The sequence below is a fragment of the Calliphora vicina genome, chromosome 5 (genome assembly GCF_958450345.1).
Source record: "Calliphora vicina chromosome 5, idCalVici1.1, whole genome shotgun sequence".
NCBI lineage: Eukaryota > Metazoa > Arthropoda > Insecta > Diptera > Calliphoridae > Calliphora > Calliphora vicina.
In genome coordinates this window covers 56,866,204-56,890,272 of record NC_088784.1, presented here as the reverse complement: position 1 = coordinate 56,890,272, position 24,069 = coordinate 56,866,204, and the positions used below count along the sequence as shown (strand labels likewise).

At 29.2% G+C, this 24,069-nt stretch overlaps 1 protein-coding gene across 1 annotated transcript in view; it reads right to left on the bottom strand.

Moving 5' to 3' along the window:
* Tsp42Ef (Tetraspanin 42Ef) overlaps positions 1 to 18,605 on the bottom strand; it is a 47,140-nt gene extending 28,535 nt beyond the window's left edge. Inside the window, exons 1-2 of the mRNA XM_065511681.1 lie at positions 18,504 to 18,605; positions 12,076 to 12,204 (exon numbers count right to left, since the gene is read on the bottom strand). Of these exons, the coding sequence (XP_065367753.1) occupies positions 12,076 to 12,132 (57 nt within the window). The 5' untranslated portion in view covers positions 12,133 to 12,204; positions 18,504 to 18,605. The remainder of the gene's footprint in view (positions 1 to 12,075; positions 12,205 to 18,503) is intronic.
* Positions 18,606 to 24,069: the final 5,464 nt, after the last annotated feature.

Below are 24,069 nucleotides of genomic sequence, written 5' to 3'. Positions count from 1 at the left end.
TGTTTATTTGTATTTTTTTGCAAATTTAAACAAAAAATAACATATTTTTAGTTTGTTGATCTTAAATGAACGATTTCAAAATAATTTGATAAATTTGGAATTTAAAGCACAACAACAAAATTCAAACTCAATATCTTTTAACTGAAAAACAAAAACAATTTTTCCTCTTGCAAACGAATTTCAAAACATCAGAGACGGGTTATTAACCCAATCGTTCCCACTGTACTCGTTTGGTTACAAAAGAAAACTTTGACTATATAACGCTATATACAGTGGTTGACAAAACAATGGAAACTTTTCCAAAAATTCCATGTGTAGCCCAAAATTTAAAACATAATTAATTCTTATATATAAAAAGAAATGTACATTTTGATGTCACCACTAACTGTGAAAACGGGTCGACCGATTTCAACCAAACGTCAGGGTACGTTGAGGATGGTCTGTAGATGGTTTATGTGAAGTTTGCACGAAATCCGCATAGTAGTTCCGGAGATATGGCTGGACCAATTTTTATCAAATTTTCAGCGAATCTTCAGATTTTTACACTACACCTCTAATGACACTATACCTAATTATTTCAAGGTCAGTAATTGTGGCCAAACTTTTGCAAATAAAAAAAAAATCCCAAAAAAAAATCCCAAAAAAAAAATTGTCAAAAAATTATTTTTATTTTTTCATTCGAGAAATAAATGCATTTTTTCATTCCCAACGATCAAACATTGCTAATTTTATTTTCGTTGCTTAACATCATTCTAAAAATTTCAATTTACAGTGGTGTCCTCTGAAGCGAATGATTTGGTGTAACATACCAAATTTTCATATCGTTCGATAACCTTGTTATATTCTGAAAAAATGGAACAAAATTAAAAATATTCACTATTTCGCTACTGACAAAACAATGGAAACTTTTAAACTTCTGCAAGAAAGAAGTCTAAAACGAAAATAATATTTAAAAGAACGATGTAAAAAGCATCCTGTTTACAGTTATTTTATTTTATTTTTAAATTCTGGTAATTTTTCACAATTTCTTTTTCTAAGTTTTTCGCATAATTGCTTTTTTTCAAAGTTAAGATTTGTGAAGACTTAAAAAATTAAATAATTAACGATTTTAAAGCTGGTTTAAAACAAAATATGTGACAAATATTCAATAAATAAATCAGCAGTTTCAAAAATTATAAAGAAATTTCGTGAGACCGGTTCTGTAAAAACTCTACATTTAGGTGGAAGACCTCGTGAGGCTACTCCTATACAAGATAATTTAATAGCGAGAGAGCTCAAGAAATTCACAAAAATAACTCCTCGAGAGGTTGCTGATAGCCTAAAATTAGAAATAAGTACCCGAATAAGCAGGGCAAATGAGGCTGGCCTTGGTTGCTATCGTCCTGTGAAAAAACCACTCATTTCTAAAAAGAACCGTTCTGCTCGTCTACAATTTGCAAGGGATCATTTAAACTGGTCCATACAGAAATGGAATACTGTCCTTTTTTCCGACGAATCCAAATACAATTTAAGAGGCAGTGATGGGAGAACATTTGTAAGACGATCAAAGGGAAAAAGATTAGATCCAAAGTACACAAATAAGACTGTAAAGTTTGGCGGTGGCAATATTATGCCCCTAGTTTGGAGATTCCAACACGAGAATGACCCGAAACACACCTCTAGGGTTGTAACCGAGTGGTTACAATCCAACGAGGTACGTGTTTTGAAGTGGCCTGCCCAATCGCCAGATCTCAATCCCATAGAAAATCTATGGGAAATTGTAGATCGTAAAATAAGGACCCAAAATTACATCAGGAAGGAAGATTTATCGGAGGCGGTTATAAGGGAATGGCAAAATATTTCAAAGGAGACCATTGACTCTTTAATTGGTTCAATGCATCGTCGATGTGTAGCAGTTATAAAAAATAAGGGATACCCAACAAAATATTGAGTTATTGCTAAGTTTAGACCATATTTGTTAAAATAATACCTAAGTTTCCATTGTTTTGTCAATGCCGTAATAAAGAAATCTTTTAATTTTGTTTTCTCATTTTTAGAATTTAATTAATTATGTCCTTTGTTTTTTGTTAAATTAAGTTAATAAAAGTATACAAATAAAATACAACAAAAATGTTAAAATTTTTTAAAAAATTATTTCAGATTGTAGGCAACTAATGAAATATTTGGAAAAGTTTTCATTGTTTTGTCAACCACTGTATAACAATCATTACTGATTTTTTAAAGTGTATTTTCAATAATATTTTACTTGGAGTGTAAAGAATAAAAAAACTAACGTAACCGCTTTTTAATTATTTTTAGTTTTTCTCACTTTTTTTGTAAATTATTAATTATAAAATATGTTTTATTTTAAATTAAAAGTTTACGTACAGAAAGAGTGTTTCAAAAAATTCTATATTCAATTTCATAGAAATATTATTTAGTTAAACATTCCTATCAAACCCATACTGTCCTATTCGACTCGTATGCCCAAAAAACACACTTTCAAAGATTTTTATATTTTCTTACTTTTAATCTTAATTAAGCCATTTTAAAATTTATTTTTTATTATTAAAAACTAATAATTTTAAAGATGGTTGGGATATAATGGGTTAATATTATACGATTTGACCCAAATTTTCAGCGTTGCAATTGTATATCTGACCCACACTGCTCGAAATTCAAAAAAGAAAAATAAACAAATCCGTTATTTATAACTATATGTATGTGTTTTACAAAACTGTGTGCAAAAAAAAGGCTAAACCATATGTTTCTCAATGTTTTAAGTCTTTAACACATCTATAAACGCATAGTATTTTTATACCCTTCACTTTCGTGAGAAGAGTATATATGACAAACTTGTCATTCTGTTTGTAATTTCCACAATATAATTTTCCGACCCTATAAAGTATATTCATATATTCTGGATCCTTATAGATAGCGGAGTCGATTAAGCCATGTCCGTCTGTCTGTTGAAATCAATTTTCTGAAGACCCCAGATATCTTCGGGATCCAAATCTTCAATAATTCTCTCAGACATGCTTTCGAGAAGTTTCCTATTTAAAATCAGAAAAATCGGTCCTAAAAGGGCTGAGATATGAGGAAAAAACCGGGACAACCTCAATTTTTGACCTATATCTGGATTACTAAGTCATTAATATAGACCAGTCATGCCCAAGCCCTATACTCTTGGTACTCTTTTGTTTTTGTAATTGCTCTTAGCTATAGGCTGTGTGTTTTGTATACTCACTAGAGCACTCAGCACTAGCAATACAAAATACACAAACAACTTTGTCTTATTATTTTTTTTTTGTCGTTCTTCACTGAAACACGCATGTTGAAAGCAACAACACTTTCGTATGCTTTGCTGGTAAACATTGACGACTGCGATCATCCATGCAGATTTTGTTTTTGTTTATCGTATGATATTTTAAAAATGTGTGTGTTGAAAGTGAGTTTTTTTTTTCTTTTTTCTTTGTATGAATTGGTTTTAGCAACAACAAATATTGAATAAAAAGTAGCTTTTCTTTAAATGTATTGGTGTTTACTCTTTCATAAGGAACTTGTGGGCACCCCTGATATAGACAATATGGATATCTAATGATAGATATTTCAAAGACCTTTGCAATGGGTCAAAATCGGAAAAAATATTTTTTAACCCGAATTTTTTTTTTTACCAAAAAATTAATTAACAAAAAATTTTTTTTTAAAATTTAAAAATAAAAATTTAAAATTTAATTTTAAAATAACAATTCGAAAAAATTTGTTTTCCAAAAAAATTAAAAAAATAACTTTGGAAAAAAAATGTTGTTTGCCTAAAAATATTTAAAATTTGTATTTAGAAGTATAATTTGATGAAGGGTATATAAGATTCGGCACAGCCGAATATAGCTCACTTACTTGTTTAAACTAAAATTGTCTATTGTAGACTATTTCTCAATGCAGCGAAGTATTTGGATTTAGGATTTTTAAAAGTAATAAAAAAGATAATAACGCATAATACAAAAAATTGTACATATTTTTCAATATTTTGTAGTTACGTAAAACGTTGCTCCAACTAGATTATTTTTGTATGTTTTCAATTAAAATTCCAGAATATTTCACTCTTTCTTACGTTCATATGCACCAGCAGTAAACGCCTTCAAAAGTTAATTCAATTCAATTTAACGTATTTAAATTTTATTCTCTAATCAACACACAATAGAGCTTTTAACAACGATTTTTTTATTAATCTTTTGATAACTTTGCAGCAAAAAAATATATAAATTAACAAAGTTGCTTTATTCGCATTTGTGAAAAATCATAATAACAAAAGAACTATTTACTAACTATTATATATGTTTCAATTGTCATTTGAATTTATTGTGGGGCTTTTCTCAATAGATTTTAAAGAGAATACAAACAGTTTAAGTACCTATTCTGAACAACATAAAAAGAGGAACAATTGAGGCAGCCTTTGCTGCAATGAACACTTTATAAATGAAAAAAGTTTTTACCTCTAAAGATTCTAATATTTTTTTATTATTTGTGTAGAAACTCGGTAATTTGTAATAAAATGAAGAAGTTGGGGCTAGTTTGAACCAAACTCATTTAGAGGTTTTTGGGCAAATACGATACGAAATTTGGACATTGCTGTGTTTGCTTTAACCGAATATGCGAGATACAATAACAAAATACTTGGCAATACATTCAAATGAATTAGGTTTTTTCGCTCTCAGTTACCTATCTAGTTACCTATGGCTTGGAATCTTGATTTGTATTAAATATTATTTATTAATTTAATGTCGTAACAATTAATTTTCATTCACATTCCCTTAACCTTTTTAAAGATATGCTTATTTGAAAGACATTTGGACTTATTGACGCAGTAAAATTTGTCTTTAATTTAAATTACCATTTTACATGATAAAGCTATTCTCAGAGTCTAAGACGACTAACATTATTCATGTTTACCCCAGTGTTTAGAGATAAATCTTAAAAATGTACATATCCACTGGAAATGCAGCATATAAATAAAAGACTCATTAAAATTATGTAAGGATCCGTCACCAATTGATCATAACTTCTATATGGGGCTCTTTTCCGATAAACATTTTAACGCAATTTAATATTTTCTTCCCGTCCTCACAAGATTCATACAACAAAAAAGATTTAAGAAAAATTATTACAAAAATTCTTGAATGTTCAGGGCTGTCCCAGAATTCTATTCCTATCGTTAGTGGAATTATTTTAGTATTTTGCTTTTTAATAAAAAAGTAAAACGAAAATTTTTGGGTTTTCTTCAAGTTTTAATTAACATCTTTACATAATCTTTTAATTAATAAGCAAAACATTGCCGATTCAAAATTAAAAAAAAAAACAAGTAAGAGAGCTATATTCGGCTGTGCCTAATCTTATATACCCTTCACCAAATTATACTTCATTATTTATTTTTTCCAAAGTTGTTTTTTTTTAATTTTTTTTCTCACGAAGGGTATAACAAAATATTTATTTTTTGCGAATTAACTGGAATCCAACGAAGGTAGAACAAAATCTAATGGAAATTGAAGCCATTCCGATACAAATGACAAATGATGACAGGTTTGTATATAACCAAAGTTAGGAATGGTGTCTCTCTTTATATTAATTTTTTTTTGCTTTTTTATTTGTATCCAAAGAAATTTTTTAGCTTTTTAACGAAACGGGAATTCCCGGGATCCAGGGAAATTTCAAAATGTATCCCGATTTCACGGGAAATGAAAAAGTGCGGGAAAGGAAAAACTCTAATCAGAATAAAAGTAGACGAGCAAACAAACAAACCCCTTACCTCCAGTAACACGAAGGCTGGTTATGTGTTAACTAATAGTTATACTGACAGTCTTCATACAAAAATAATTTTAACCGACAGTATAACTATTTGTTAAGGCATAACCAGGCTTTGTGTTAATGGGGGTTAGTGGGTATTGCAAAGTTGGTTCGAATTAAATGTTTATCGAATGTAATATCCAATTAACACCAATTTGAAGAAATACGTTATTTTTTGATTTTATTTAATTTTATATTTTTGATCAATTTGAACGTAGCTGAATAAAATATTCGATTTCTTTGTAATTCAAATGAGCTACAACAATCATAATTCTTATAAAACAAATATTAAATTTTATGAATGAATGCTTGTTTAAATATAAATAAACGCTTCAATTAAAAGATATAATTGTATGTAGATAATTTAGCCAATTCATTGGCGCTCAATTTATTTGCAACATATGGGAAATTGATTTAAGAAATTTTTAAAGGCAATGTGTTTAAAATTCTAAATAAATAAATAAAAAGTACTATTTCAACAAAGATGTTGCAGTTATTTAACACTAATGTTTTTCTATTAGTTTAATTGGCATATTACTAAAATTAAAATTAGTTTTTAACGAAAATTATGACATTTTATTTAGATCTTTTAATAAACCGACAAATAAATGAAACTAATTAAAAACGATAAAACATTTAATTGAATTTCCAATGAAAATATAAATGAATACATATGTATGTATACATTAGGGTAGTTCTTTTTATACTTTGTACGCAGCATTTTTGGATTATTGTAACACTTGAAGTAATACTCCACATCAGAAAATTGGAGACAAATCGGATAATGTTTAACCGTGTCTTATAACTATATTTTTAGCAAAAACTGAAAAAAGCAATAAATTTTTCACCTTGTAAACTCATTACGACTTGAATCAAATATTCAGTTTTATTATTATATCACCTGTCACAATAATCCGAAAAGTTTTCATATAAAAAAAATATAAAAAAATATACACCCATAATGTTTACAGTTATTCGCACTTTTATGGGCATTTCCATTATGACGTGACGTGACATTTGTACGACAAAATGCTAAAAAAAAACAAGTAAGAGAGCTATAATAGGCTGTTCCGAATCTTATATACCCTTCACCAAATTATACTTCAAAACAAAAATTTTAAATATTTTTAGGTAAACAAAATTTATTTTTTTTTCCAAAGAAATAAGAAAACAAGTAAGAAAGTATGGTCGGTCATTTCATTTCAGTTGGCGTTAAATGGGAGCTATAATCAATTATGGACCGATCGCCATGAAATTATGTCGCGTAATTTATGTCTATATGAAACATATTCGTGTTGAATTTTATGAAGATACCAACAGAGATTTATGCTCGTTAAAATGATTTTCGGAAGCGGGACTAATATGGGAGCTATGACTAATTATGTACCGACCATCATATAATTAAGTGAAATGACTTCCGTATATATAAAATTTATTTGAAGCGAAATTTGATTCGAATGGATTAACTTTTAATTTTTCGGCCTGGATGGACTTTTCGGTGGAAATACCCATATACAATACATGGACACTTATGCATTTAATTTATTTTTATTGTTTGTATGTACAGTGTCGTATCATTTCATTTAAACAGAAACCGCACTTGGTTATTATTTTGAAATTACATTACAAGGCATTCCATACCTCAGTACCTCAAAAAATTAACGCGAATAATCAATTTGCCGCAGGTTTTTTTTCGATTTGATAGGAATTTTATATTTGATTTTTTCTTTTAGAAAGTAGTTTGTAAAGACTACTTTAATACCTATTTTATTAGGTTCACAACTAGTTTTAATTCAAGAACACATGCATATATTCAATACTTATTCCAGTTTAACATTGAGATCAAAGAGACATTACTGAAGTAAATTACCAATTTTTTGTTGGCTAAACGTTCGCCAATAACTTGAAAGGAAGTTCGTAAGATAATAGCGAAATTTTCTAAATTTTATTTTTACTGATGACACCAGCCACTGTTTTTTGTGAATCTATCGGATGTACATACATATGTTTTTATCGTCTTGTTTAAATTAATAAAAACAAACAATCATGTTTTAATTTGTTTTTCTATACATATGCATAAACCCATATTTCTGACGTTACCAAGCAAACTAAATATATAAAAAACTAAAATTAAGAAAATTGGGGTATAATCGAACATATAATACCCTAAACTTGATACGAGTACATGGTTTTAGTTTAAATTTTATAACGATCCGAACAAAAAATTGCAATAAATTATTGGGTATATGACTTAAAAATTATATTTACAATATATGGTGTATCTTTTGAATGGTTTCAACGTGCAAGAGATGGTTTGTGCGGTTCAGAAGTGGTGATTTTGACTCGGAAAAGAAACATCGCACAGGCCATCCAAAAAATTCAACAAGAGCTTGCTAAATCATTGGGAGCTACTCAAGTAGCACTATCAACGAGTAACGTGACAAAAGTAGCTATAGGCAATACAAACTTAAAAATGAAATGTCTCCAGATTTTGGCCTGATATTTTACAATTGAATTCATTTGGTTGTATCGGCGTTTTGATCTGTCATTTAAAAAGTTTAAATTTTACTTATAGTGTAATTATTGTATGCTAAGAAAACTATGGTATTGAAGCTTTGTAAATTAATTTTATTTTCAACAATCTTATTTGATGCAAAAAATTAGCGGAATTGTAATAATTAGTAAAAGACTTCAAACTTAAAATTAGATACTTTGTTACACTGTGTTATGTGGAATAAAAAGCGGAATATTAATAATTACCTAGAGAACTTTAATGGTGAGAAACCTCATATGTTCATATGGCTAGTAGGGTTTCCCGGGAATTCCCGGGAATATTTTTTTGTTAATTTCCGGGAAATGTTTGTCGGGAATTTTCGGTAATTTCTTCATAAGTTTTCTTCTAAAAGTTACTATATTCAGATACGTTTCGATGGCCAAATTTGTTTGCTAATTGAATTATTCTATTATATCCATAGATTTCTTCGGTTCAAACAACAGATAGTCAGTTGGTAAAGAAGTATTACTATTGAAATAATCGAATTTTTTTAACTCAACTCAAGCCACAGCAGAAAAATTTGGTTATTAAGAATGAATCTAATTTAAAGTTTATGCTCTTAAACGAATTATTAAGATACCTAACATTACATCTTTATTTAGAGAAAATAATAACAATAATAGTGGTTCAAATTTGTTTATCTATAATCAAATTTGAAAAATTTTCCTAACGCATGTTTTGTAGATTTAACATGGTCGAAATTCTTAAGTTTTTTAATTAAACAATGAATTTATTGATTTCATACTGATTAAAACTACGACTGTGACAATACCGATCAAATGCCACTATTAAATCAGAAACGCTTATAAAGCCTGGACCAACAACCAAATACAGTCATTTTACACTTACATATTTTAAAACCCTGGTAAAATTATAAGTCAATTTATTGGAAAAAATTTTTCTGGTTTTTGGTTTAATTTAGTGTTAAAAAATTCCCGGGAATGAAACGATTTTTTAATTTCCTCCCGGGAAAGAAAAAAGCCCGGGAAATTAGGAACCCTAATGACTACGTAACACGTGGAAAATGTAAAAATATTGTACTAGTAAATTATGAAGCACTAGAATAATTACCAAGAAATAACAACTTAATAACAAATAATTATAATTAAATAAATTCTCTGAACTCTGTTTACGCTATTTCATTACGAAGAGAGCAGTACTTATTTATTAGGCGAATTCGTTATTAGGTGATTTTCCACAGAATTTTTTGTATTTAAAAATGTTTGTATTTTAAATGCTGAATTTAATTTCAAGCCGCAAATGGACTTAAACGCAATAAATGCAGATATTAAAAACTTTTAATTACTTTATTTCGCAACTTTCATACATTTCTATATATTTTTCGTAATTTTCGATAAAAGGAAGTATTATTTCATCAATATGCTTGCATGTGTAAATGCAAGATTTTTTAATATTGTTTTTTTTAGCATAAAATATACTGCATAGAGTTATGTATGAAATATCACATCGGACAAATGGTCTCCACTCCACGTCTTTGTTGAATTTCCTTCTTCAATAAACCCATAAAAATACTGTATACTGTTTGAGCTATCATAAATATGATGATTATGCGTCACAAATTATTTCTAACTACTCTGATTTTACTGTAAAGTATGGCGAAAATAGGGCAACATTTACTCCTAGTCCCCATACATGTTCCATGACTTGAACATTTATAATTGTCTTACTATAATAATTAATATCATGATGAAATTGGACATAACAACTTTTATATGAACCTGAATCTTTCTACCAACTTTTGTGAGAATCGGTCCCTACCCTTATATCAGAAAAATATTAAATTGTCGAATATTGATGGTGGGTATACAATATTCGGCACAACCGAATATGACAATCTTACTTGTTAATCCTCATTTATTCGTTATATATAAATACATATAATTGAACTTTCCAAATGTTAATAATCATAATACACCCATTAATATATACAATTGGTCAATTCACATGTCATATTTTCATAATGGCTTAACCGACTCAGCACAGGTCTTTGCTGGTTGGTTGCGATAACACAATAAAAATAGCATACATTTTAGAACATTTTTTTTAGAGGCAATATCAACATTTTTAAACCATTGTGAAATATTAGAACATTATGACAATATATGATAGGAGACCTTGTGAATTGACCAAATGTAGTTAATAAAATAGCTAATCCCTAAAGTGACTACATTTTAAGTGATTTAGTGTTCAATGATTCAAAAAATATTGCCCCACAATCATAGTCAGAAATAAAGTATATTTTAAGGGAAATAAAGTCTTCTTTACTTAAGAGTGGACTTTAGGTCTACAATAGACAAGATAAAATATACTTTTGACGTTAAAGTCGACTGTAAATATAAAACTAGCTGAAGCTGTTTTTAAATCATTTAACAACAGCATCAGCTGTTCTTAACCAAGTAAAAAAGTTCGACAAAAAGTCACAAATGTTTATGTTACAAGATATTGGCAGAGATTTTGCAATTATTGAACAGTTATCAATAAAATTAGAACCAAAATATCCTAATTATTATACTAATCTTATTTTTTCCATTTTTCCACCACAATTTGCTTTTTTCATTATATTTCGCTTTACTTTTATTGTTTACCTTTTTTTAATTTTCTATGTCAGCTGTTCATCGGTACCACTTGTCTATATTTTTTTGTATATTGTATGAAAACATCTGGGTGGCACCCAGTTAAAGTCGGTTCAATTTAAAACACACTTTAATTTTGAATATAATTGCAAAATAATTAAAGGCAGGTTTTTATTTTAAAGTTGTTTCTAAAAAGAACCGACTTTAGTGTTTGACTATGATTATGGGCCATTGTATTTTTCCTGTACCGATAACCGAATTTCTATGACGTCGTTGAGAAGGTTATCAAAGTTAATTTCAGCGATTAGTGTGACGATTTTCCCGAATTTGTTTCATTCATGTATGTAAGTTATTTAGGGCATCGGAAAGTTGATTTCAATATACAGACGGAAAGACAGACATGGCTATATCAACTCCGCTATCTATAACGATCCAGAATATATATATTTTATGGGGTCGCAAATAAAAAATGAAGAAATTGCAAATGGAATAAAAAACGAATATGTATATACCCTTATACTTCATCCCAGATTACTTGGTGACACTAAAGCTACAATTGACTTTACGCTAGATTACCAGGGATATATAAAGTAAATAAATGACTTCTCTTTACATTACAAAGAGCACACTTCTGGCTCTTTGTAATCCCAAAAATTTATAAAATGGAGTCAACCAAAAAATTAAATATTATTGAAAATTACTATTTAAAAAAACTTGTAGAACTACAGTGCACTCGCGATAATATGAACGAATTAAAACCAGGCCAGTTCACTTTTGCAAGATTGTTCATATTTGCGAATGGCATCTAATTCCCATCTACAACTAATGAAGTCCAAATTATTTAGCAGTTGAATTAGAATTTAGCCACTACCCTGTTGATTTAGATTTCAACTCTGTGTAGATAGATAAATAAGTTCATATTTTAGAGTACCCTAGGAAGTAAAAAGTGTTCATATTTTGGGGTGTTCTTATTATCGCGAGTGTACTGTAGTGAGTAATGCACTCTCATTTAATGCATTTCCCATTTTGGTTGACTCTGGTTTAATTGTTATGAATACAATGAAAACAAAAACAATATATAGATGTTATGACAAAAACAATACTTACAGTGCATATAACATCGAAAATGTATATAAATCGTTTTATCGTTGAAGTTGAGGTCATTTTTATATTGTTGCTGCAGCAGCTGTGTTTTCGATTATTGTTGCTGATTCTCTCTCTCTCTCTATTTTTTCACTGTTGTAATTGTTGTTGATTGAATGATCGAATCAATGAAGAAAATAAACAAACAAATAATAATAAAAATAAAATAAATTCGTAAAATATTCAATCAGATTAAAAAACTTTTTTTTAGATCGAAATGTATTATTATTAGTTATTCCACAATTTGCGATGTTGTTGTAGCCGACGTTGTGATTCTTATTTAAATTTTAAGGTCTTTGTTTGCATTTATTTATATTTCAAATATGTGTATGTTTGTATATTTCCATATTTATTATGAAAATACTCTTATATACATATATCGTCACCAGAAATGCAAAAGGGCGTAACAACCAAACAATTAAAAATTGATTTTTTAATGGATATTGGTACAGCGCATCAAGGTACACGTCTTTGCAAATTTGTTTAGCTTTCTATTTTTAAAAATAACGACTTTATTGAAGAAAGAAAATCATATTTGTAACCACAACACTTTAAATTTTATTCAGGTCAATCATGAATAAAAATCCGCGGGAGTTTTTCCCCTTTTCACATTTTTAAAAACGAATTTGAATAGGAAAAAAATGGGAAAAAACTCCCGCGGATTTTTTATTCATGATTGGGCTGTTTTTGTCTCTCCTGTAAAATTTAAAAAAGTGTTGATATGCCCTTTTGCATTTTAGGTGACGATATGTATTTAAGTATGTATAAATAAATTTTGTATGTTAATTTATTTATAAGGCACGCACAAGTTTTTTTGAATGAATATTTAATTTCAAATGGTTTTATTTTTTTAAAACTTTCTTTCAATGTTTTTTTATTTATTATTATTTTTTGCAAACCGAAGAAACACACAAGTAATTCTTATCCAAATTGTTCAAATTGATAATTTATACTAAATTCAATTGTTGATTTTCTAAAAAATATTTTTGCTATAACAAACGTTAAATGATGGCATCATCACACAAATATATGTAAAAATATATACAAACATAAATTGGCAGTTAACCATGAAATATTTAAAAGGCAATTTTTCAACAAATTATTATTAATATTAAAGTTGAGCAGCCGTAACGATTCTTGTATACTCTCCACTTGAATAACTTAAATTTTTGGCAATAATTTGAACAATACATCATTATTTTATACTGTTGCTCAGTTTGAATGACACAAATTCAGAATAACACAATCTATAGGAAATATGTATATATTAAAGATTCACTACCGATTTTTTTTCCTTAAAAATGTAACGTATTTGTATTTACTTGCAGATTTCATCATAAAACTGAAATTTTAGTTAAAATTATGACTTTGATGTAGTACTTGGTGTCAAAATGTTTAAGAACCCGATTAGCAAAAATAAGGCATCGCTAAATAGACCTCGCTATATACATATAAGGGTCCAAAACATACGTACTTTATGTGGTCGCAAATGAATATTGCAGAAATTGCAAACGGAATGACAAACTTAAATATACCCTTATCATACATGTTGAAGGGCGCTAACAGAGTCTGTTTTTGTTTGACAATTCTAAGAAATGAATAAAAAATCAGTGTGTATAAACATAAACAAGGCGAATTCATACAAGGTGGTGTCAGTTCTACAAAAACAACGATTGGTCTTAACAAATGTCAAAAAACCAAAATGAAAAATTAAATAAATAAGTATTTAAACTTAATATAGTGTAGATAATTGAATAGTGAGGGCTTCACTTATTTATGTAAACAATAAATATTTTGTTAATAAGCTTAGAATATGTAGATATTTAAATATAAAAACAAGCTTTGACAGTTGTTAGAACCAAAAAGCGAAAAAAAAAATTATCAGCTGTTTGAATGACTCCACCTTGTATAAATTCGCCTTGAACATAAACACTCCTTGGCCTTGCAATAATTCTCAGATGTTTTTTTAAATCACGAGATTAGGAGATACGCTGACTGAGAGCTAGTTTCTGGAATAAAGATAATCTACATTTTTCGTTTAAACCTAGATTAAACTAAAATTGAAAACCCTTAAAAATGCTAGACCAATATTGTACGAACAAATATAGTTCTTTTAAACTTATTTTAAAATGCTGCACTATGGTCCCAAATCGATTTTTTTTTTTGACAAAAATTAAAAAAAAAACAATTAAAAATTGCTGAAGTGTTTGCAACACTTCAAGCAAACAAGAAAATATATTTATGCTGGGCTTTCAAAGTTGAAGCTTAAATAAGTGTTAAAACCGTGTTACAATTGTATAACGAGCAAACCTTAACAAATAAAGTTATAAGGTATTTAAAAAATGGCAAATGTAGCACAATTTTTTGCTTTCGGATTGGACAACAAACGGGATCAAATATGATATAGTAATATAATTAATTTTCTTTTACTTATAAAAAATAGTTCAGTTTGGATACCTTCCCATTTAGTGGGCGTAGGTTGTGGGCGTGGTCTAATTGACAATTGTTTGTTTAAATTTATTTATATGTCATTAAATGTGCTAAAATTAAAAGCTTTGACATGATTATTTTAATTTATGCCATTAAAATTCGATTTGAAACCAGTGTGCTGGTAAAATTTATTCGAAAAAATATTTATTGGTTTTTGGTTGAATTTAAGTAGTACATATTCACAAATTCCCGGGAAATTAGGAATCCTACTTGCAATCCTCCACCACGCCATGCTTACTCTCGCTTTCATCGGTCTTTCCATAGTACTCCCAAGAGCAAGAGTATTACCAAACACATGCGAGCTCTTCTACAGCCAAATTATTATCAAATTATTTATTGTACTGTAGGATCAAGATGAACTTACACTTGGCTTTTTTTCTTTTTGGGCAAAGGAGTTTGTGTAAAGTGGATCATTTATCTCTATTATAAAGTCATCAAACTCAGAAGTTAATTTAATTAATTTTACTTACAGATATAATATTCCACAACTAAAGAAAAAAATAAATATTGGCGCGTATTACCCACTTCACTGAAGAAACCAATAAATATTGGCGCAATTTTAAAACATTTTATTGCCACATTATTGTCTATCGAGTAGTTACATGGTTGCCGCGCCAGGGTTGCATTTGCAAATAAGAAAAATATTGTCGATGGTTGCCGCATGAACCAATAAATTGCGAAATTACACGATTGGCGCATAAAGTACACCAATAACTGGTGCATTAAATAAATAAAAGAATTAAAATATATTTTATTTAGTGGTTACGTCTTTATCGTCAAATATTTTCCTTTAGAAACTGTGAGTACCGATATCAAATTAATACTATTTTAAAACTTTCATCTTTTAAATGAAAATAACTTTAAGAGGTTAATATTAAGCCTCTAACCCGCAAGAGTGCCTCAAGGCATGCATTACAAAACACCATTTATCTTAAAAAGTAATTATATTTTTTTTTTTAATTTAACGGTGACTTTAGTTACAGATTTGTTAACATTTCCCTCGAAGGTCGAAATGCATTCTGACTTTTAGTTTTTATTCTGTCAGTTGTGTTGTGAGTGATGTCATAATTTTAGCACGTGAAATTTTGGGTGTGATTTTTTTAAATCAAAGTTTTACTACCTTTTAGTAGCCTGATCTATTCGAAATATCGGGTTATCAGTTGCATAGTACGGTTTTCGTTAAAAGATGGCCACATCAACTTGGCTACTCTACATGTGTCTAAATATTGCCATCTATACTCAGCCTTTGTAAGAAAATGTCTGAAGATGATACCTTTAATAGTTCCCTGTGGAATTACTACAGACCGCTTTGGAGATATCTAAGGCAGATCCCATTCTGGATAGTTCGTCTGCCTGTTCATTACCGTAGTGGTCCCTGTGCGCAGCAGCTACCCAAACCAAAGTAATGTCAGATAGACCACCTAGCCTTCACAGAGAATTCCTACATTACCTAACTAGTTAAGATGAAGTTATGTAGGCATTCAGTGAGAGAAGTGCAGCTTGACTGTCGACAAAAATACCTATATTGCCACGGGTAATATGATCATGTGGTGTATTACAAGCTGCTATGATTGCAAAGATTTCCGCCTGGAAAACACTACACTCATTCGGAAGACGATACGAGATGCCTACCTCAGGTTCGTCACAAAAGACGCCAGAACCAACACCACAGATCATTTTAGAACCGTCTGTATATATCCTAGTGTCATATTTGTACACGAGATTACCCCTAACCCACTCACTCCTGGAGGGATTGAAGACCTTGAATATCCTATCAAATTTAGGTTTCAGTCCCTCTGAAGGACTAGTTCTTAGTGCGCCGGTTATACCAATGCAGGCTGATCTCTAGACTTTGTATAGTTGGTCTATGACATACTTCCTTATAGTTGCAGTCCACCATACAAGAGATCCGTAAGTAAGAACTGGACGTACTATAGCTTTATACATCCATTTAACTATGCTGGGACTAAGTCCCCAATTTCTACCAAACATCTTACTACAAGTATAATAGGCCATGACAATTTAGAGTCCAGTATAATACCTAGATATTTTGCATTATTTGAAAGGGTTTCAGTTTTTCAACCGGGGAAGTTTGAAGCTTTGAATCCTGATCTTTGTCGTGAAAAGTACAAGTTACGTTTTGCTTGGATTCACCCCAAGACCACTAACCGTGGCCCAGTTGTCGAGCAACCCTAAAGCAGTGGACATAATATCACTGATCATGTCCGGCAACAGTCCTGATACGAGTATCACAACATCGTCAGCATAAGCGACAACTTGTATCCCTTTTCTATCTACATCAATGAGAATCGAGTTAATAACGAGAAGCCGTAGTAGTGGAGAGATTACCCCACCCTGTGGAGTGCCTCTACCAACTTGCTTGGACTTAACGCTATTACCAAGATTTGCTGTAACTGTTCTTGATTTCAACATTGTTACTACCAGTTATTGATATATTCTTCAACGTTTAGGTTAGTAAGAGCTTGCTGAATTGCAAGAGTAGTTACATTATTGAAAGCACCATCTATGTCTAGAAAGGCTGCCATTGTAAATTGTTTAAATTCGAGAGATCTCTCTACAACTCTTACGACCTCATGCAGAGCTGTCTCTGTAGAGCGACCCTTAAGGTAGGCATGCTGACTATTAGAGAGCCGTGTTGTACCCTCTAGGCGATGCCTAATGTGAGCGTCAATGAGTCTTCCAGCGTTTTAAGCTGAAAAGATGAAAGTCTAATTGGGCGAAAGTCCTTGGCCTTCTCATGACTTCTTTTGCCAATTTTGGGAATAAAAACGACCTTAACTCTCCTCCATTTAACCGGAACATGGTTGAGTGAGATACAGACCGTAAAAATTCTATGAAGCCAGGGAATGGTATGCCTTTTTGCACTTTGTAGCATCTTTGGCAATATACCATCCGGCCCGGGTGATTTGAATGGTGCGAAACTGTCAATCGCCCATGATATCCTATCATAGGAGATTATGTTACTTTTTTTTACATATTTTCTTACTTTTTGTATCTTTTTCATAACTTTTTCAATAAAATCGTATCACAATTAATCTTGTTTTTTACACCTAAAGGCACTCTTCTTTTTGCGCCTGGTTCCTAGACTTAATTTGCAAAAAGTTTCTGATGCCTTTTACGTTTTTATCCTTTGATCCAGCCCACCAAATACTGACACCAGAGCAAACATTTTAATAACTGGTAGGTATCTTAGAAATAATAACACTTTTATTTAAGTTGGGAACAATCACATCTTTTCTTTTTTTTTGGGGGGGGGCCACACTAATAAATATGTATGAAGAAAAATGCTTAACATTTGGTCATTGTTGTATAACAAGTTATTCTTTTTTTATCATTTTAATAAACATTTGGATATCATTTGTTGTATTCTTTTATTTGCAATAATAATTATTAATAAATAGTAGTTGTCGATTTAAACACTTAAATGAAAAAAACACATGAAATAGGTATTTAGAATTTCTGAATTCCAAATACATATTTGTATCTGGGTTGGTTGTTTCTTTAATTTATTCATTAGTTAAGTTAATTTGTATAAACTTGTTGCATATTTACATACAAATTGTTAAAAAAAGTAACATTAACTATTTATTTCACTCTCTTTATCTCTCTTTCTTTTAGCTGTTCACTCTCTCTCGTTGAATTCAAATTAAGAAATGTGTTTTTTTGTTTTGTTTTTTAATTTTTGTTAAATGAAAACTTTGTATATATTATAAACGAATATACAATTTATTTATTTATATCTGTACATAAATATGTTTTATCCCAAATTTATTTATATCTTTTGTAACAATTTTTCTCTTGATATTTTCTTTGACTTTTATATTTTGTTTCGACACACACTTTCCATTGACGAATGTAAAGCAAAAACAAACGAATCTCACCAAAATAAATAAAATAAAAATAAATATTTAACGTTGTGATTGCTGCCTTCGTTGACTTTACGGATACGTGATATAAAATGAGCTTTCGACCACCGACAGAAAGCACTTTTCAGAAACTGATTATGCCCTAAACAAAACCGGCACTTTATAAACTTTGATATTTTGTGTGAGCGCAAAAGACATTGAAAAACATGTTTGACTAAGTCGAATTGTAAATACCTTACACCATAAGTCCAATAAATGGTTCGCTATAATATTTTGTAGTATAGGGCAAATTAAATGTTGCTAATAATTTAATTTTTATATACTTCTCCATAACTTCTCTTATAGGGACTTCTGAACTTTGACTGTTGAGAGCGGTCAGAGGACTATTAGCGGTGTGGTGGTTAAATTTGAGTCCACTGGTTCAGTAAACAATGAACCAAGCCCAACATAACCCATGCCATCGGTCAAATTCAGTCTAATTTATGCACCAGTGTCATGGAAAGTGGGTTATTTACGATGCGAGCCACCCAGCGAAGCCTCAGCTGACATTTGCTCGAAGTTATGTATTAAACACATTGAAGACTGGCTTCCGACTTCAATCTGTCAACAATAAAATACACACGTTTATATGAAGACGATCCTTTTGACGACAACAGCTACACGACCACTCGACTACTTTAGCCGCTGCATCCAAATTAGGCTAATTTAAATTTTTGCTTAAAAAATATATTTTTTTACTTAGTTAAGAGAAGTTTCTGATAAGCATATTGAAATAAATTAATAACAGGTACATAATTATAACCATATATTTTTACTTAAAATAATTGTTTAACTCTTAATTATTTTGCAATTATTATACCCTTCACCTTCGTGAGAAGGGTATATATACATAAGTTTGTCATTCCGTTTGTAATTTCTACATTTTTCATTTCCGACCCTATAAAGTATATATGTATATTCTGGATCCTTATAGATAGCGGAGTCGATTAAGCCATGTCCGTCTGTCTGTCTGTTGAAATCAATTTTCTGAAGACCCCAGATATCTTCGGGATCCAAATCTTCAATAATTCTGTCAGACATGCTTTCGAGAAGTTTGCTATTTAAAATCGGTCCATAAATAACGGAGATATGAGCAAAAAACCGGGACAACCTCAATTTTTGACCTATTTTTGATCTATATATGGATTACTAAGTCATTAATATAGACAATATGGATATCTAATGATAGATATTTCAAAGTCCATTGCAACGATGTAGATAAGGCTATAGTAAGTTGGACCTACAATGCGTCAAAGTCGGTTAAAATATTATTTAACCCGAATTTTTTTTCATCAAAAAATTTTTTTGTCATACTTTTTTTTTTTAAAATTTAGAAAAAACTTTTTTTTAAAAAAAAATTAAAAAACAATTTCGAAAAAAAAAATTTTGAAAAACAATTAAAAAAAATTAAATTTTGTTTACTAAAAATATTTAAAAAAAATTAATTTTAAAGTATAATTCGGTGAAGGGTATATAAGATTCGGCACAGCCGAATATAGATCTCTTACTTGTTTTTTATTAAAGTAAAAACAAAAAAAAAAGTGGCACGTCTTTAAAATAATTCAGTAGCTGCCATACGACTACAACAGCAGCCAGCAGCATTTGTGTTCGTGTAATCGTGTATCCTAAGCATTGCATGTTAGTCTACTCTCAAATTTTTAATTTTCTGCATCATTACATTACATGTGGTCATCGAATTGGTATATTTTGAAATTTTCAAAGAAAACAAAACTCAATTCATGCAATAAATGGGCGTCAAAACACCAGTGATAATGAAAAATATTAGAGTCCGACCTAAACCTTTTTTTCCAGAACCAAACCTAATGTTCGGCCTAATCTGAAACAAACCGAAACTTTATTATTTTAATCGATTGATAGATTTTATAATTTTTATTATCTTCAAAAACATCAAATAATTCACTGGTGTTTTCTGATTTTTGAGGCTGTGTGTATATTGTTCTGTGGATGTGCATCGTGATAAACTGTATTTTTTTAAATTCTCACTAAATTTTTGGAAAATAATTTCTTTTAAATGTCGTAGTAGAAATCCTCATGCCAAAAGCTATCGAAAAATCGTTGGCACAATATCGATTGATAAATCGACCTACCCTTATAAACATACTTATGGATTTTTAAAGTTGTAACTTTAAAATATTGTTATTTCACTACATTTGTTAATAAAAAAAGTAAAACTATAAGTATTTCCAAAAACAGAATTGCTATCTAAGAACCCCTGCATATTTTTAGTGTAGGGAGTAGTGTTTTTAATTTCCCGACCTTTTTTGATTCCCGGGAATCGGGACATTTTTTTCTACATTCCCGGTTACCCGGCTATTCCCGAAATATATAATGATATTGTAAATTAGGAATATTATAGCCAAATTTCATATAAAAACTTAGTGTTATAATTATTAAATATTAGAGCTTCGAATTAATTAATAATATTTGAGCTTAATTCATTAAAATCTTAATCCGTAATTAAAAAATTCCATAAATCCATTCCTAATATTTAATTTTTTAGATTCATTACAAAGCCATTGTTTAAACTGAATTAATTTTAAAGTTAATTAATAACCGAATTTATTCAAACTTTGAATGATTAAATTTTTGTTAAATCAAATCAATTGAAAAAAATATCTTAAAACTTTTTGTACTAGATTTTAATTGAAGAAAAATTTAATCATTTAATAAATTTTTGAAGCTATTTTGTTATGGATTTGAATAAGAAATATAAAGAAATTAGAATGATTCAGTAAGAAATAAATTCTATAAATAATGAATTCTCTTTTTAAATTTTCATACGAAAAACCCCAAATAAATAATAATAATAAGCGGTCTATTATTGCCAAGATATAAGCAAAAAATTGTAAAAAACTTTTCACTGTTTTTTGGTGAAAAAAAATAGAGTTCTGACTAGTTTTCTATGTATTTTCGTCAGTTTTTTATTCCCGACTAAAAATCCCGGGAATCGGGTAGTGAAAAATTGGCAAAATTCCCGGGAAATTTGTACCGAGAATTCTTCATATAAATTCATATGGGCAATTATGTGTATAAAATTTTAGACAATTTTAAAAAATTGTTCAATTTTCAAATCGAGATATGAGGAACATATTAGCGATTTGAAAAAGTCACTGATATGAGGAACATATTAGATATATTATGTGTGTGGTAAATTTCATTAAAATCGGAGATGGTAAATCCGACGGCTGTCCACTTTCACATGGATCCTCCCTGTAGCATAGTGTAATAATATAACAAAAACTTCAAATATACTTTTTTATAATAACTAAATAATAAATTCAATATTGTTTTATGTAAACCGTGTACGATCAAGTCCATATTTTAAACCGTTTTTTTTAGAAAAAGCTATTTTTCGAATAGACTGAAAACTTGTTTGAGTATTTGTAATTTTTGGCCAATAACACATATGTTTTGAAAAGATACATTTTTTATTAAGAGAAAGTATAATATTGAGTATACTTGTGATTGATCTCTATTACTCATACGGTTAATGCGAAAAATACAAATGTAACTCAGAAAAAGCTTTTATTAAAAAGTATTTTTTCTCAATTTTTATAAAAATCTCTAGTTCTAGTTTTCTTTATTTGTAGTTTCCTCACAGGTAAAAACATTTGTTAAATAGTTTCAATTCACTTATTTATCAGATTTAATAAAACAATAGTGTATAATTTTTTTGCCATTTCGAAATAATTGAGTTTAAAATTTTAGAACAAAAGTAATATTTCAATTGATCTTTTGACCCACTTTTTGGAAGTAGAATTTCTCCAAATTTGGCCACAATAGAATCAGTTATGTAGATTCTTATTATGCAAATAAAAATTGTGTATATGCTTATACACTATTGTTTTATTGAGGGGACGATATTAAATTGGTTATTTAAATTTTTTCTAATATTTATGCTAAAAAGAACATGTACAATAAAATGAAACCAGTTGTATATCTTATAAATAGATGAATTGAAACTGTTTTGGAAAAAAAAATGTTTCTGTATATGAATTAAGAAAAAATAAAAAAAAACTGATACATTTTAAATAAAATTTATTTAAGTATTACTTAATACAAAACATTTTAACTCATTACTTTGACTAGATTATATCGGTAAAGGCAAGTTATTTTGAACATCCGATTATAAATATCACATTACTTTGATATTACTAAAACTTTGTGATGCGCTGTACCAATACCCATTAATAAATCAAAAAAAAAATATTTAATTTTTTGGTTGTTACGCCCTTTTGCATTTCAGGTGACGATATGTATGCATAATTGAATTTTAAACTTGTTTCAATAAGAAATAAGTTCGTTCTTCTTTGTTTTTATTATTTACTCGTTATACGAGTATAAAAAATAAGCTTGTTATTTTTATTAGTTTTTATTTAACCTGAGTATTGAATTTTATTCCAAATTAATTTATATATTTTAAGTGTTTTTGGCGATTTAACAAAAAAAAACGCTCTTGTGTATGGAGCTACGAACTAAGTTACCAAATCCGAAAATCGATTAAAGCCTCAAAATTGTATATAAAGAGAAACAGCAACTATATTTAGAGACTTATTTCATATTGTTGGGGATTTATTTCATTTCCAGTTTTTAGTCCCTAAAAATTAAATAAGTCTCATTTTTCGAACCAGTTGAACATTTCTAGATGTAACAAATGTAATGGAAAACTGAAAGTATGTGCCCTCAATGAATAAGGTGATAAGCATAAATACACATAACAAAATAAACAATACACAAGAGAATAGGAAATATATAACAGACAATTTTAAGCTTTTAAAATACAACTGTGTGTTGTGGCACCATCGTGAATAAATGACCAACCGAATATAGTTCTTATTGTAAATATTAAACTATAGCAGTGTTGCCGTTTTAGCTAAACAATTTTTAGTTTTGTAGGTTTTGTCTGGGTTTCTACTCGGCGAAAATTCCTGGAATTTTTTTATTTTTTTTTATTTATATTTCAAAGTATTAATACAAACATTTATATTATTGAAATAGAAGAAAGAAAAAAAGAATATGAAGAAATTCCCTAGTATTTGCCCATGGTAAAACAAACAAATTAAAATTATAAAAAGAGCGTATTCAATTAAATACTTTTTAAATAAATTTTTAGAGCAATACAAAAGTGATGTGTTGTTAAATATTGACTCTTTTAATAGTTTATGAAAATTCTTTCATAAATTAGATAGAAAAATCATTTTGAAATTTGACAAACTATGTGAAAATCTACGATCCTCATATGAAATCATTGTATTCCATAATCTAGATTCTAGATATAGTCACACAATACGAACGACTCATAACGAGTGAGAAGTGTCTAGGTATAATCATCGTGTGCGTTCTACTTTTTAAATTTAAAAAAATTCTTAATAAGTTTTATTTCTGACAAAAGAAAACAAATTTCTAAATAAGAAAATTTACTTTGTTAGTGACAAAATAAATTCTAAGGACATATTGCACATAACTTTTAACTCTTTGCGATTGAGTGGTCACTTTACTAACCACTATAGTCTTTAAAACA